General features: G+C 34.4%; 1 protein-coding gene across 1 annotated transcript in view; it reads left to right on the top strand.

The window, feature by feature from the left end:
* Nucleotides 1-18,187, top strand: part of slc15a4 (solute carrier family 15 member 4) — a 165,821-nt gene that overhangs the window by 13,746 nt on the left and 133,888 nt on the right. Inside the window, exons 4-5 of the mRNA XM_056463262.1 lie at nt 1,971-2,112; nt 10,297-10,374. Of these exons, the coding sequence (XP_056319237.1) occupies nt 1,971-2,112; nt 10,297-10,374 (220 nt within the window). The remainder of the gene's footprint in view (nt 1-1,970; nt 2,113-10,296; nt 10,375-18,187) is intronic.

The following is an 18,187-nucleotide window of genomic DNA, read 5'->3' as shown; positions in this document are numbered from 1 at the left end:
GCTCTGTGGTTTTTAGACCATATGTGGTGAATAAACTGGCCTGGACAGACTTTTTGTTGTTCTTACATTTAGTTGTGTTTTCCTTTTTTAATTTTTTTTTAAAGAAAAGCAATGTTGAAAAAAATGTTTATGTACATTTAAAACTAGGGTTTGCTCATTTCATTATTTAAAATATGTAACTAAGAAATAAGTTTATACAGTTGAAGTCAGAATTATTAGCCCCTTTTTGATTTTTTTAATTCTTTAAGTTTTTCCCAAATGATGTTTAACAGAGCAAGGAAATTTTCACAGTATGTCTGATGATATTTTTTTCTCTTTTTAATTAGTCTGTTTTATTTGTTTTATTTTGGCTAGAATAAAAGCAGTTTTTAGGGACAAAAATATTAGCCCCTTTAAGCAATTTTTTTTTTTAAGTCTACAGAACAAACCATCATTATACAATAACTTGCCTAATTACCCTAACCTGCCTAGTTAACCTAATTAACCTTTTTAATTAACCTTAATTAAAAGTTAAGCCTTTAAAATGTCACTTTAAGCTGTATAGAAGTGTCTTGAAAAATATCTAGTCAAATATTGTTTACTGTCATCATGGCAAAGATAAAATAAATCAGTTATTAGAAATGCGTTAGGGCTTGCAAGAAGTTTTGTGCATGAACCGAGAAAAGCATAACGCCATAGGTAGTTGGTAGATCTGTGTAAATAAAGGCCTGCTGCCACAGCTGGAAAAATATCCTAGAGGAAACACTGTATGTGTGTGTGTGTATGTATATATATATATATATATATATATATATATATATATATATATATATATATATATATATATATATATATATATATATATATATATATATATATATATTTTTTTTTTTATATTTATTTATTTATTTATTTATTTATATATTTATATTTAGCCTTTAGCCCTGTATAAATCAGTACTTTCATTCATATTATATCTTACATTGGACTTGATTGGAACAAAAAATATATGAGCAATTCTATGCAAATGTCAATCTTGCCATAAAAAAATTAAGTTTTCACCAAAATAGTGAAACCCATTCTAAGTGTTTTGTCTTAAGTTACAAAATACAGAACTGCAAAATTCTCAAAAATGTGTCTAAATGTTTTCAAACAATTATATTTGATTTACCAAATTCACACAAGTGCCAATTTCACACGTAACATCCATAACCAAGGTTTTTCCTCATAATTACAAAAATATTAAATAAAATCAGTCATGTTTGTTCTTTAGTAAGTCAACTCTTATCCTTTTGATTAGCATTATGTTTTTTGGGTTGTGCAGTTTAATTCACAGAATTTCTACAAAGTATGTTGTGTACTGTAAACTCGCAGATTTATTGGTCACGTCCATAACGCATTTTTATTTTCCTCATTAAAAATATAAAAAATGTCTACAGATTTATATTTTTTCTGATCCCATAAGTTAACTCTGTGGTTTGTGGTTTTGGAAACTATAAACAGATGTTTCACAATAATGTAAATTTAGTCTGTGAACTTATGTTTTAAGTTTTTACTGCAAATGTCACATTCATAATGCTGGAATTGCTCATATGTTTATCTTTACTCAGGCCTTACTATTTAAAATGGTTTGTTAGTTGTGTAGAGCTGTACATTTATGCAGCTTTTTTTCACGCTTTCACATGACTATTAGTGTGTGATGTTATCCCTCACCTACCTTTTGATCCAGCTCTCCTGTCTGTCTCACACGCAGTGCTATTCATCGTGTCTCTGTGGTATAAGTTCCTGTCAAGTGCTGTACCCTTTCTTTAAATCAAAGAAGAACTCTGTATAGAGAAAAAAACTGACATTATAATCTTGGAAATGGAGGAAACAAGTCAAAATCCTTGCTCCTTTGTTTCTGAGCTGTTGATAATCTCACAAATATTGCAGTGATGTTTTTAATAATGTCTACACAGAAAAGCTTGTTACAAACCATGTTTTCCCTTTAGGCCAAAGCCTACTGTTCTGGATGGTGCTAAAGTAACGTACGGCGGCCGCTTTTCAGACGAGAAGGTGGAGGAAGTGAAAGCGCTGGTTAAAATACTTCCTGTTTTCCTGGCTCTCATTCCGTACTGGACTGTCTATTTCCAGGTAAGGTTACTATACATCTTTCAGATCTGTCCACTTTTAAAAAGAGGGAGATGTACAGCTAGCATATTAACCTAAAGGTCTTGTGAAAATTAAATTAAAAAATTTGATGTTAGTTCCGGTCTTCGTTCACACTGCAGGCAATTGTGGTTCAGATTTTTGTTGTCCATATGTGACTCATTTTGGTCATGACAGTGTGAACAGCCCAAATGTCATGGAATCTGATCTTTTCAATACTGATTCCTGTTGTGCCACTTTCATATGTGGTATTAAATCAGATACAGATCTGATGTTTTGCAATATGACCACAGTGTGAACTGGTATTGTAAGGTCCAGCCAGTTAGTCCAACAGCGGTGTCTACTGGTGGATGAAGGTTCACTGCCTGTTCTGTCTTTCCAGTGCACAATGTTGATTTACTTTAATCTTAACTCGTATATGACTCCGATTTTAGTATGAGGTGGGTCTAGAATATTAATATTTGTATCCTCGTTTTATCTGACTCCAATTATAAAACATTGACAAGACTATTTTGTCTCTTTTAATATTACTTTAGATTATGATTATTGAAATTTTTCTTTGATTCGTTATTGTATATTATTCTCGTTCATTCGGATTCCTATAAAATCCTGAGTCTTGTACCAGCCGAGTATACAATCTCTTAAACACAAGCATGTCAGTCTTGGTCATTAAGCAGAGGCAATTAACCACTATTCTAAAAAGGGGGAGAACCCTACTTACTCAGATTAGAATATTTTTTGTGTGGTCCCCACAGATCTGCTATCTACTAAATGAAGACAAAACTATTTCATCATACTATGATCATAACCATAGTATTAGGTAGACCAATTTACTTAAACTATTAATAACTTTGTATAATCACCATATGATTTAAATAGTATTATAAGTTTAGAGATGAAGGCCTACCCACATTTAGATTGGTCTCAACAATACTTTGCTGTTCTAAGGCCTTTTACAGTGTAAGTATACTTGAATTAATGCCAGTGTGTTAGTCAGAGCTCTAAGTACATTGTATAGCGTGCCACGCTGCTCCGTTTATTGTGTTTTAGTCCTTTACTTACCTGTACAGGGGCTTGTGGTGTTATGGACTTAACATAATCTACTAGAGATAATTAACACATAACAGTTTATTAGTCAGGTAAATGTGTATTATGCCAATTCATTCAGTCAATTCATAAACAATCAATACAAGACATCAAATTCTTAAAGATAAACCCAAGATCAAAAGATGCACCTGACTTCAAAATATACATAGTATGGAGAGCATGAAGCTCCACACTACGGGCTAATCTGGTTTAGGCATGGGCCGGTATAATATTCTGACAGTATGATAACCTTGTATACAAATATGCTCTAAAATATATTCTTTTTAAATGTCTGGGTGAAAAACTAAAACTTTTTTCCTCTTTAAAAACAATACATTCTATGTTTTGAAAGATTTATAATAGTTTGGAACAGTAAACCTGTCAGGCTAAATAATTCAAAAGATTAATAGACGTCTGCTGTCTTCATTTGTTTTAAAAACACAGATTTCTTTACAATTTAAAACGGCATCTTTAGGTATTTTTTCTGCTGGAGATACTGTTGTCCTAAACAGTAGGAACGGTATTACAGAAAATGTTGGCGGTTTTAAAACCTTGACTTTTCCTAACCGCAGTATACCTTGAAAATTGTTATCGTCCCATGCCTAATCCGGTTACAAAATCGCCCTGAGCATTTTGAAACTTTCCCTTAACTAGTCAAACTAACGTGGGGTGTGTGTCAAATAACGAAAGGCAATTGCATTTAGTGACATGTTAAATCTGAAGAGTTTCTGTCTATAGGAAACAAATGGTCATTTGAATAAAGGCCCCCTAAGTAAAGGCACACCCTTAGTAGTGGTTCAAAAGATACCTGAAGTTATATATCTATTATTTTGATTGTCTATTTTTGAGGGAATGAGACCATTGTACCAGTCACACTGAGACATTTCAAATGATATCAAACATGATAGATAAAATCACTTGGATTGATATAGAACCTTCATACTTTGAAATGACCGTTCTGTGTGAGTATGCATGAAGAGGGGGTGATTAAACAGAGGTGGTTGCGGGGATGCTTCAAATGTAAATGAAGGAAAGGAGATGAGTTGGTGTTCGCACATTCCCACATGGTGAGGTGTGGAGCTGATTGTATCCATGTTTCCAGCTCGCATTGAATTGTCAAAGACATCAAAGTATTTGTGGTATCTCAGATCTTACAGAATGTAGGAATTCATGTGACCCTTACATGATTTTGATCGACGTGCATCATCATTCTGTGCTGCAAACATCTTCAGCAGCATAGTACAATAGCACACAGGGCAAATACTTTACCACAAAAAGTTGGTTGTTCATTTTGAATATTTTTTTAACGCAAAACTGCTGGTTGTTAAACAATTAATTTTTTTGTCCGAATGTCCTATTATCATCATAAGACCCCATATTCTTTTCACTGTTAAGGACAAAATCCTTCAATGTGTCAGTGTAGACAGTGTTTCAGTTTCACATGTTTTGACTGGAAACAGACTATGTTGTTTATAACAAACTAAAGTGAAATAACAGTGACCCTGCAAACAATAATTATTATTTTGGCTTATTTTAGGTTTCAAACACTGAAATACATGTTAGTACTAGCAAAACAGCATTTACAGTTCATACAATGTCTGTGAAAATGGCAATAACTATATTAAACATAATCTGACAACATGTTTTATTCACTTCATTCAGTATACACATTATGTGCAAAACTTTTTGCGCATGCGGGTCAGTTTATGACCATGATCTGTCTACTCTGGAAATCTGATACTGGCCACATTTTTAACAACAATGTATCTATGCAAAAAAATTAGAAACGAGAAAAAATCTGATTTGCAGTGTGAACGCTGTTGTGCTCCAAAACTGTAATAACATATGCATTTAGGAAATATAAAACTGATGCAGATATGTAAACCTTGTAGTTTTTCACGTCACCTCATACTTTAGTTTTTTTTATCAATTCTTGACCAATCAAATGCTCTCTAGAATCTGACATGCTCCGCGCCCTTCAATTTGATGCGCTTGATCTCAACCACTCTCACATTATTGCCGTGTTCTGTTTTTATTTAAAGAGCCCATATTATGGGTTTTTGAAAATGCCCTTCCATGTAGTGTGTAACACAGCTCTAAGTGAAGTGAAATATCCAGCTAAGGCTTAAATCTGTAAGTGTACAGTGTTTAAAACTATTGATTCATCTATAAAAGAGTCGACTCATAGTGCTTCAAACGAGTCGTCTTGATAACGAGTCATTAGGTGTTTCGCGATGACGCAGCCACGAAACACAAGCCTCGCCAGTAGTTACGCGCACAAACCAGGCCCACTAACACAGAAAAAACACTAGACACACACACACAGACGCCGCCGGTCGAATGAAGTCACGCTGTGCTCAGATGGATAATATTGACAGTCTCTACCCAAAGGTGAGTTGTTAACCTGGTACAGTACACGCGGTTACTCTTTATATTCTCTTATCACATGTAAGCCACGTTAAAAACGCGACGCGTGCCGCTTTGTTTACGGATTTAACGTTAAAGGCTTTTGTGAGCTCGCGTTCCACTGCCGTTTGTCGTTGCTATGGCGATCGATCGTAAGCTAGGAGACAGGAGACTCGTGTCACTTTCCCTAGTTCTTCTGAGGAGCGTTGTGTGTGTGTGAGAGAGAGAGAGAGAGAGAGAGAGAGAGAGACTCGCGTCGCTTTCCCTAGTTCTTCTGAGGAGCGTTGTGTGTGTGTGTGTGTGTGTGTGTGTGTGTGTGTGTGTGTGTGTGTGAGAGAGAGAGAGAGAGAGAGAGAGAGAGAGAGAGAGAGAGAGAGAGAGAGAGAGAGAGAGAGAGAGAGAGAGAGAGAGAGAGAGAGAGAGAGAGAGAGAGAGAGACTCGCGTCGCTTTCCCTAGTTCTTCTGAGGAGCGTTGTGTGTGTGTGTGTGAGAGAGAGGGAGAGGGAGAGAGAGAGACTCGCGTCGATCTCCCCAGTTCTTCTGAGGAGGGTTGTGTGTGTGTGTGAAAAAAGCCTTACACTATGAAGCGCGTGTGCACTGTGACTACTTTTATATAGTTGATTACCAGCTGGGCATTTCACTCTGTCTCGCGCTGAAGCCTGTCACTGTCGACCAATCACAGCAGGCTGTCATCGGTCTAATCAGCGCAGATTAGCTTCGCGCTGAGGAGGGGGTTGGGAACAAATGAATCGCTGAACGATTCATATGGGAGTCGCTGGGATAATTAGGTAAAAATAAATGCAGATTATAAGACCATCAAAGTGTTTTTTGACCTTGCATGCATATTAGACTGTTGTTGGAGACCCTTACAACCTAATTATGAGCCTATTTCATGTATAATATGGGCTCTTTAAAGGAGAGGAGCTACTCTTTCACCCTCTCTTCATTTTTCAGTTGAGATTACTGAAAATGATTGTTCAAACATTGAACAAAAATGCACATTTCAAATCACTTCACCGGACCTTTAAAGTATTTGTTATATCGAAAAGGGAACTGCAAAGGTGTTTTATTAGCTTGAAGTCTCAAGGTGTCTCATACTGAAGAAGGATAGACTTGGTGTTGATGAATGGTGTCGTCAAATACATGTGATTGATGGTCATAAGCAGAGACTTTGTCTATGGCGTATTAAAGGTTAGTGCCATTTGGAACCTTTATGGGACGGGTGGGCATAAAGCCCTTGAGCAGACAGGTGCTTCCATTAAGGTCTTTATATGTGCTTAGCTCAAGGTAATTTAGAAAGGACAAGCAATAAAGACACGGACATCTCTACTACCCTACAACAGCTGGCATGGGGCCCATAACTACTCAATTGATGTCACCTTACCAACCTAAACCCCTGGAATCTCTGTTTTACGTACCATGAAAGTAGTTCTAACCTGCTCCAGGACATGTTGTGTTCAGGTTTAGAGATCATAAATCGAGATTTCACCAATCAACTTTAAGCAAAGTGACACAATAAACACACTCTCCCAGTTTCTCTTCTTCCAAAATTAAAGGTCACTAAATAGTGAAATAATTTTTAAATTGTCTGATTTTAATGATTATTATTATTTATGATTATTTTATTTATTCAAAGGACACCTATGATACAAAATCACCTATTTTAAGCTGATTGGACAGAATTGTGTAGGTATAGTGTCCACAGTTATACTGGAGTGATAGAAACACAAAAAGTCAGCCACAATGTTATGTACAGTAGGAGTGTGGTTTTTCCCACCCACCTAATTGATTAACAAGTGCGTATAAATGCGTATAAACATGCCGACAGAACTGGATTTGCAAAGCAACTGAGAATAAAAGATCTGTACCCCCCTACAACAGCTGGAATGGGGTCCATAACCACTCTATTGATGCCACCTTACCAACCTAAACCCCTGGAACCTGTGTTTTTAGTACCATGAAGGTAGTTCTAACCTGCTCCAGGTGAGGTTATGTTTTGGTTTAGAGATTACAAATTGAGATTTTACCAGTCAACTGTAAGCAAAGTGACAAAAAAAAAAAAAAAAAAACACAAAAAAAAACAGTCACTCCCAGTTTCTCTTGTTCCAAACTAAAGGTCACTAAATAGTAAAATAATTTTAAAATTGTCTAATTTTAACAATGGTTATTTATTATGATTATATAATTAGTTAATTTTTTTTATTTAAAGAGCACCTTGGGTATAGTATTTCCACAGTCATAATGGAGTGATATAAAAACAAAAAAGTCACTCTTTATTTTCTTTTTTCTTTTTAAACTTGTTGACGTTAAAAATGATCCAAATCCTAGTGATTTTGAGGCTGCAACGTGATGTACTGTAGGAGTGCGTTTTTTTTCCGCCCAATGATTTGAATGACAGCCACTTATTAACATGTCTCCGTAAAATAGCATATAAACATACTCACAGAACAGGATTTGCAAAGAAACTGGGATTACAAGATCTGTTCCAACTCTCTGTGATCAGCTGCACCTTTAAAATGAGATTTTAAGCGTTTTAAACGGTGCGTGTTTAACTTTACACTGTTTTTGCTCTTGTATATTGTTGCTTCTCATGTATTGTTGTAGTGACACTATTTGGATAAAATTTAAATAGAAAGTGACCAAAATCCAACGTCGAGTCAACATCTTAAACCATCAGCTTATTAATGTCAAACACTGACATTTATTTGTCAGGTATGGCAACCAAAATCCAATATGACAGCATAGTGGTAACGTCCACACAACGTCAAACTGTAACATCATTAGATGTTAATATTTGGATGATTTCAGGTTGGACGTTGGACATTGACGTCGGCCTGATGTTGGGTTCTGATGTAAACCTCATTTTTCATTTCCAAATAAAATGCAACATCCCCACGACATTGGGGTACAATGTTAATCTGATATCATGTTGATGTCTTGTGCCTGTTAGGTGTTTAAGACCATTTCGCTCATCTGTCATTTTCTCATCATCTAATGCAGGCATGTCCAAGCTCGGTCCTGGAGGGCCGGTGTTCTGCAAAGTTTAGTTCCAACCCCAATCAGACACACCTGGGCTAGCTAATCAAGCACTTACTAGGCTTTCTAGAAACATCCGTGCAGGTGTGTTGAGGCAAGTTGGAGCTAAAATCTGCAGGACACCGGCCCTTCAGGACCGAGTTTGGACACCCCTGATCTAATGCATCTAAACAGTCTCTGGGTCAATGCGTGTAAAGATTTTGGACATCATCTTGGCCACTTTTAATGCTTCCAAACAGTTTGCTGCAATTATAAATCGCCCATGTCTTGAGGTAGTTCATTATAAGGCAATTTACCTTCTATGTGTGATTTGATTAGACAGGAATCACATGACTGATTTTTCTAATCCCCATAAACAAGAAAATATAAAGTAGTGACTACAGGTTAAAGGAAAGTAGTGGAGTAAAAGTACTGACACTGCACTAAAAATGTACTCAAGGGAAAGTAAAAGTACACTTTTAAAACTACTTAGTAAATTACAATTTCTGAGAAAAACTACTCTACGATAATTTAAGTTGTTACTTTGTAATTTTTTACTTTACACCACTGCTGATCTCTGAAGATCAGACTGCCAGTGACAAAACAAAACAAAATACATAAACATATACATAAATAAATATATTCAAATTAATTCATCTTTAATTCTATAGCACTTTTTTACAATGTAGATTGTGTCAAAAGTCTACAAACAATTGTTTGCATGATTATACAATCAAAGCCGAATCATATAATAAGAAAATGTCAGTTTGTAACATTAAGCAGCATAACGAGCTGTTTTTAATGTAAAAAAATGAATGGAAGTAAATGAGGCCGGAAGTCTCAAGCCAAATAGATTCAAATGGCTGCGCCCGCTCGTACGCGAAGAAAAAGGTGAATAGAAGTTCTAGTAAATTGAAACTGCGTCAGTCCAGTTTTCAGAGTTGAAGTTCAGTTTAGTTCATTTCAGTGTGGTTTAATTTTCATTGCTGAAAGTCTAAACACTAAAGAGAAAATCCCTCTGCGCAGCTCCACAAGTCCCAAAACTTCACCAATTGACGAAAGTGAAGAAAAAAAAAAGTTGGGTACAACCATTTCTTAGAAAAAAATTAAATGTTTACAGCATTAAATTCATTGCTGTAAGGCAATATCAAATAGTTTCCTGAGGTAAAGAAGCTTTTGTACTAATGGTAAACTGCTATAACTACAAGGACTGTTGTGTCATAGCCTAACTTGCAGAAAAGAAAGATTCTCCCATCCAATTATGACTAAAGGTCATCTTTTGAGACCCTGTCATCCAGTGTGTTTTGTCTTTTGAGACACTTGCCGACTGTTAGAAAGGTTACCGTGCATTGTTAGTCCTTGGGGCCCTAAATTAAGGTTTGTGCAAAGGACAATGGCTCTAACTTTTGGGGAAAAAAAACGCCTAATGACTTTGTGCATGAGTAGATATTGGAGATTGTTTCCTTGAAGCACCAAACTGCTTTTAAGCGCTGAAATATTGCCTCTTGCTGTTTTCTTCCCCTGCCCCATTTCAAAATATAATCAATAGCAATATTCAGAAACAATGCCTGTACAAGTGCTAAATGGATCACAGCAGACTGAATGAGATGTGAGTACAGCAGCATATTTATGTGGGCTGTTTTTTTTCTTCTTCTATTGCAGATGCAGACCACATATTATCTCCAGAGTCTCCATCTGACAATTCCTGGAGCCGATCCCAACTCCACAGACTCCCACCCGGTAAGAGAACCACTATTTCACTGCCAGTAATGTCAGATCGCTTCCAAATTGGCCTGGAAGAAAAATATAATTGCTTTGTTAATGAAGAGTTCAATTATTAAAGCTGTTGGCCTCCTTTTTTTGCCTGTCCTCTGGTCACTTTCCTCATCAGTTTTCCCATATTTTTTAGTCTGCTCACTGCTATTAGGAAGCAACAGATTCAATGCCACAGATGTTTCCATTAATGATACATCTTGCTATAAATGTCTGTAAACCGGGGATTCATTGCTCTTTTAAAAGAGATTGATGTAGTAGACTGACTCATTAATAAAACAAAGCTGTAGTTTTATAACTTTATAAATACTATGGTTCGCTGCCTTTTTGGCTGTGATGGTTCTGGACATTTCTACTTTTTCAATAAAAAATTATTTAAAGGCCACATGAAATAGAAGCGACCCTTTTTTCATATTTTGACATATATAATACATCATATTGACATCATATTTTGAGCATATATTGATAAATAAAAGCTATATATAGCAATATTATCTTTTTAAATAACTGATGATATGATATTAAAATACATGTTTCAGTGTAGGTTGGCAGCAAATGACAATCACAACACAGCCATAGGAAATAGCATTAAGACAACTACTGACCAGCACTCGAAATCCAACTGGAGAATGCTGGTATCTCACATTTACTTGGCTCAGTTGGTATCAAAATCTGTAAAAAATTGTACAAATATAAAGAGAGAGTTAGAAGAAGAGGCACAGTAAAAGTTTAGCCAATTAGTTCTTTAAACATCAGGAACATCTCAGCACCAGCTCTGTCAAAAGACAGCTTGGAGCTTGACTTTTAGTCACTGCTGAGCATTTATCTGTTGTTTGTACATTTATATTTAGTCATTTAGCAGACGCTTTTGTTCAAAGTGACTTAAAATTGACAATTTACAATATTACAATTTAAGCAACTAACTATTTTATTACATTTTATTTATTTTCTCATTTTATCTTGGTTAATGTAGTCTGTTTGTTGTTTCAGTCTATTAGAATAGTCAGCCTATATTATAGTATGAAGGTAAATGTATTAATAAGGAGAGTCTGAGATTTTTATATTTATTTGATGATTTTTGTTTATTTCGCATTTCTTGTATATATGAAGACAAGTAAAAGGTGAACAATAGGGTATTTGTTCACCTTTGATCAACATTATCCGTTGATCAACATCCTTTGTTTGCTTTCTTGCCAGTATTTCGGAGGCTTTTAAAAATGGTGTTTACAGTATATTGATAGCACAATTATGTTGTATCACCCAAAAATAATAAATGTACACCTTAACCTGTGCAATTTTGAACAAAACCGCACTCATGTAATGATAAACCTATTTCTGATTTATTATTGCGCAACTACTGTATATCACAGTGGTCCTCAACATTTTTATCACCGCGGACTGGTCAACGATTTGACAATTTTACCGCGAACCAGAGGGATTGGGAGAGTGGGGCAGATTGATTGGGGCGTTTATTCCATACAAAGTATGAAGCTGATCGGTCAGTTCTTGTCGCGTTACTTGCGGTGCACTCACGTCATTAATTCAACTGGGTGCGACTGAGAGGCTCGAGCTAGTCACATTGCGCATCTCCATTGGAAATGATGAACTTGTGTGAACTCTAGATGCGATATGCGAACGGCCCCTAAAAGGCTGCCGTCATTTTCGATCTCCAGCAGTTGATCTTCTTCTTGCACAGACATGCTGGATTCACCTGATTTGTTGACAAATGGGTTGCAGATCCATACTTTGGCAGTTCGTGGGTCCTTCACTGGGCCTTTTGCTCTTCGCAAAGGAACTTTCCAAAGACGTGTTTCATACAAATTTTTCTGCTTGTGGGTTAAATTTGGGCACTCGGTTACTCAAGTGACCGAGACATAAGCGAGAGAATATGGTCATTTTTCAAAATAAAAGACTTTTCAAATTAAAAGATTGTTCAGACTCGGCTAATAAATAAAACATAAATAAATAATGAGTAACAATTGATCCACGGACCAGTACACGACCCGGTGGTTGAGGACCTGGTATATCATACAATGCCCCAAATTTCTTAAATTTAAGGGGCATATAACTGCATTTTCTAGGCTTAATATTGGCAATTTTTATTTTATTGAAGTACAACAATATTCTATAAGCTAAAAACTTTAGAGAAAACATTACATGCGGCAGTGCAGTTTTAATTTTAGAGCACACAGGATGCCTGTGTTGATGCCAGGTGCGCTTGTTGTGTTGTCTAGCGGCGGAGTAAAGGCTGTTTAGGATACTCTCTGGAGAGTCTGGCACACATGAGCCAGAGAAATCCTTTGAAAACCAGGGTATTAACTCCAAAACCATGACCCTCACTAATCGCAGATTAGCACCCATTGCTCGCTTTTTCATCTGAAGTTGCTGTTTATTTGTTTTTGTGCGGCGAGCGCGCGTGTGTGGGTGTGCATGTACACGCTCTGCTAGGTAAGTGTGTCAGAACCTTCGCCTTGAATTAAATCCCCTGAAAACGGTTTCAGAGTGAAAAATGCAAAATCACGACTCGCGGGCCGTCTGATCAGCAATGACAATGCAGTCACATGTTGCTCAATGACCATGCAAATGCACAGACACAAATGTAACTGGATGAGCGACTTGGGCATTTGTATGTGTTTGTGCGATTTCATAGCTCTCTGAAGTGCAGTTTTCCACAATTAGATGCGAAGTCACATGGTCGGCAGAGAGGAAGTGCAAAAAAAATGACAATGGGGAAGTGAAAAAGACGTAATTGGCTGCGCTAAATAACACATCAGTTGAAGGTGTGACTGCAGGGTCATACTGAAGAGACACTTGAAAAGCACCTCTTGCTCTTTAAATATGATTTTCCAGAGAACTTTCACAGTGCTTGTGCCATTTTTCTGCCAAAATTTATTAATATGACATTGACGATTCAATCTAATGTGCTTATTTAAGCTTATTTCATTTAATGAAATGTTATGAAGCTGCTTCTCGTTGGTTGACTGGATTTGTTTTTATGGGTCAGATGGTAAGAACGTGTGTGGCTTTCCCTTTGAAGAATGAAAAAGCACAGTCCAGAATTTTTTTGTTTAAGATTTTGTTTGTTCGACACTGAATTTTCAATCAAAGGAGAAGTGTTCCTTTTTCGGTCTGCTTCAGGGGAAAAATGGGTTGAGGTAGAAGGCAAGAAGAAGTGAGACTTTTTTTTGTTGCAACCAACAGAAAATGTCTTTGACAAAGTGTAACAATATCACTACATTTTATTTTATTTTTTAAGAAAGCATGGATGCTGTTTGGCTGTGAACTACTTGTTACAATAATACTATGAAGTTGCCAGTTGACATACCCCATTTTGAAAATGAATATTTTTATCCATTTCTCAGTGAATATAGGCAATGTATTTTGGTGCATTTAAACAAAACAGATTTGTTAAACAGATACATTTATTAAAATAGTATTTTCATCTCCAAACATATTTAGAAATGAAAGATAATAAAATAAAATTAAAGCAAAATATTGCAAAATAAAATTACAACTTACAAAATTTCAACTAACATTTTCACATTGCTTTTTTCCTCTTTTATTTATTTTTAATTGGATTTAATATTTTCCCAGTGATGGGTTGCAGCTGGAAGGGCATCCGCTGCGTAAAACATGTGCTGGATAAGTTGGCGGTTCATTCCTCTGTGGCGACCCTGGATTAATAAAGGGACTAAGCCGAAAAGAAAATGAATGAATGAATGAATGTATTTAATAATTTTTCTAGGACATATAAATTTGGGTGTACTAGTTTTTGGACTGTTATCGTAAGTTATTTTATTAGATGAGCTCCAGATTTGGCTTCAGTACTGACTAATATATATGCACATATATAATATTGTACAGCGTATTAAAAATATGAATTGAACAGGTAGATTTTTGAGGGGTGTACTTATAGAGCACTGTATGTTATAAACACTAGGATTTTAAAGTCTGGGTAGTTTTTAAGGAAACTTTTGTGTAGTTTTTTAAAGATGAGTCTTATGTTCGCAAAGGATGCATTGATCAAAAATGCACCCCCCCCCCCCAATAAATAAATAAATACAAAATAACATATTGTATATAATTCATAGTTGAAGTCAAAATTATTTAATAATATTATTTTATTCTAATTTAATTAAAATTTATGTATTTATGTATTATTTTTTCTAATTTTATTAAAATCTTTAAGTAATGTTTAGCAGACCAAGGCAATTTTCACAGTATTTGTTATATTATTTTTTTCTCTTCTGGGACAAGACTTATATTTTTATAATATTTTAATAGCATTGAAAAATTATAATAAATTAAGGTCAATATTATTAGCTTCTTTAATAATTATATATTTATATAATAAATAATTAATAATTATAATCATCATATATTACATTTTATATTATCTAAAAACTTGCCTAATTAAACAACCACTGTAAAACCCAAAAAGTTAAGGCAACTCAAACTATTTGAGAAAACCGATTGCAACAAACCATTTAAGTTCAAAAACTAATCCTAATGAGTACTGTGAACTTACTCCATTTAAGTAAACTAAGCAATTTGAGCACAGTAAAACCCAATAAATGAAGAAAACGCAAACCAACGGAGTACTGTAAGTTAAGGCAACTCAAACCGTTTGAGGAAACCAATTGCTACAAACCATTTAAGCTAAAAAACTAATCTATATGAGTACAGTGGACTTACTCCATTTAAGTTGAAGTAATGAGTTATTTAATTAAATAGAGTTTAATTAGATTAGAGTTTAAAACTCTTTTCAAATGAATAGAATTAACTTTAAGTACATTTTGAGTTAACTGCACTCATTTCATTTAATAATGTTGACTGTTGGGTTTTACAGTGTAGTTTTTAAACTGTAAGTCTTTAAAATTGCACTTTAAGCTAAATACCAGTGTCTTTCAATATAAGAAAAAATATTATGCACGATCAGGCAAGGGCAAAATGAATCGGTTATTAAGAATTAGTTTTTAAAAATATTGTTTAAAAATGTATTGGAAAAACTTCCCTCCATTAAACATCCCTTTAAGCACGCAAATACTGTATGTTTAAAATAATTATAAATTCACTGGGGGGCTAATAATTTAGACTGTAAATAATAACATTTTTTAAGCATTTAAACCTAATTGTATTCTGATGATATCATTCATTCATGGAAAGCTCAGTTTTCTTCATTATAAGTGTGAAACCTGTTATAATTGTGTACTTTTACAGAATGCTTTTGTTTAAAGATTCAAAGGACAGGATTACAGTTGAAGTCAGTTGATTATTATTTTTTTAATATTTCACAAATGATGTTTAACAGAGCAAGGACATTTTCACAGTATGTCTGATAATATTTTTTTCTTCTGGAGAAAGTCTTATTATTTTTTTTTTTTTGGCTAGAATAAAAGTAGTTTAATTTTTTTTAAAACCATTTTAAGGTCAAAATTATTAGCCCTTTTATGCTAATTTTATATTTTTTACTTTTTTCCCGATAGTCTACAGAACAAACCATCGTAATACAATGACTTGCCTAATTACCCTAACCTGCCTAGTTAACCTAATTAACCTAGTTAAGCCTTTAAATGTCACTTTAAGCTGAATATAGTGTCTTGATAAAAATAAATCAGTTATTAGAAATGGGTTATTAAAACTATTATGTTTAGAAATGTGTTGAAGAAAATATTCTCTCTGTTAAACAGAAATTGGGGAAAAACAGGGGGCTAATAATTCTGACTTTAGCTGTATATATATATATTTTTTAATATTGTTTATACAATTAACTTTAGTTCATTTTAATGTGTTCTCGCTGAAAATGTTTTTAAAATGACAGCGACCCCAAACATTTGATTGGTTGTTGAAACATGCTATGTTGTCATACGTTAAGCTGTTATTAATTGGTTTTAGAAGGCTTTGCTTGCTGGTTGTTTACTGACCTATGACTTTCTGACTCTTAAGCCTCGTCTAGACTGTTAACCCAAATCCAATTTTTTTTTTTTTTTTTTTTTTTTTTTTTGCATATGCAGGTATAATATATCAAGAAATAATTTTTTGTTAAACAATTTCAATATGTGGTTTTCAAATCCTACTCAAATCCAATTACTTGAAAATCTGTTTTAGCATTCTTTAATCAGATTGTACATAGCTTTTCTGCTGATTCCACTTTCTTAGAACACATACTGGAAAATCTAGATGCCTACATATGTAACTAATAAAAATAATGAAGTTATTAATAACAATAATAATAGTTGTGGTTGTTATTATTTATAATTATAGTGAATTTAAAGATTTCTCAAAGTTTTGGCCATAAAACAAGCTAACAAAAACAATGACAATCAATCAATACAACATTTATTCGTTCATTCATTCATGTTCCCTCGGCTTAGTCCCTTATTTATCAGGGGTCGCCACAGCGGAATGAACCACCAACTTATCTAGCATATGTTTTACACAACAGATGCCCTTCCAGCCACAAACAACACGTTTACAAAACAAAATATTAAACTGTAAATGTACAATACAAGAAGCTATCAAATGGAACAAGGTCAACATAAAATCATAGTGTAAGCTTACAATCCAAATTCTTTTGTTGCTGTTAAGTGCACCAGCACAACAACATTGCCACATAAACTGATTCAGATGTTTTTTAAAATGAATGAACACCACACAGCTGAATCTGTGTGATAGTCAGTCATTAAGTTTTCATTAAAATATGTTTGTGAAAAACAAACTGAAAAAAAAAAAAGATTCAAAGATGATTCCTTGGATTTCCAATTTTTTTTTTCAAAGTGGTTGTAAAAATGTTTATTTGGGCTGAATTTAAACAAAAAAAATTAAGTTGAACATTAATAAATTAAATTGGATTGTTTAAATTCAACCCATATAAATTGTTTACAATAACTTTGCAGAAATTATTATTTTTTTGTGTATCATATCTTTGTAAACATATCTTTGCAGAGATCAATTGATCTGCTGCAGAGGTCAAAATGAGCAGAAAATGAGCAGCACTATCGAGCTACTGTTAGTCTGTCTGGTCTACATGTTCTGTATGTATATAGGTGAAATGACTGCACAGAATAAATGGCGAGCACACCAGCTTACCAGCCTACATTTTTCATGCTGCCTATTAAAGTGTTACAAGTCAATACAGCAGCCACAGGGCCAAATGGATCTGAACGGTTGCAAAGTGTGTAGTCAGTCATTTAGATAATTTAACTTTTTATATACATTTTGAAAGCTCTTTACAGTTTAAAGAGCTTGCTCTTTTTAAAATTTATAAAAGCTTTTTTTTTTGTCGTCATTTTTTAGTTTGATTTGATTTGATTAGTCTACAAATGACAGTATGAATGGCAGGACAAATCCATCCATCCACCCTTCCACCCACCCATCCATCCATCCATCCATCCATTCATCCATCCATCCATCCATCCATCCATCCAGTAAAAATAATGTAAAATAATACCAAACTAAGTACTGATTTTTAGCTACATTTTTCTGCTGCCGCATGCACTGTAAATGTGATTAGTTAACTTTACTTAAAATAAGTGCGTAGACCTGTTGCTTAAGCTGTGCATAATTATAACTTAACAGTTCCAAGTTACAATGGGTTTACTCATTTTTTTAAAGTCAACTTGTTTTTAAGGCAATGAGTTTACTCACTTATTTCAAGTTAAAGTAAATAATCCCTTAACACTGATCTAAACAGTTGCTATACTGTATATAAAGTGTGGAAAGTCAGTCATTTAAACCATTTCACTTTTTTAAATACATTTTGAAAGCTCTTTATTGTTTA

This window comes from Danio aesculapii, chromosome 8 (genome assembly GCF_903798145.1).
Source record: "Danio aesculapii chromosome 8, fDanAes4.1, whole genome shotgun sequence".
Lineage (NCBI taxonomy): Eukaryota > Metazoa > Chordata > Actinopteri > Cypriniformes > Danionidae > Danio > Danio aesculapii.
Note: the sequence above shows the minus strand (reverse complement) of the source record. Positions and strands in the feature narration are given on the sequence as shown.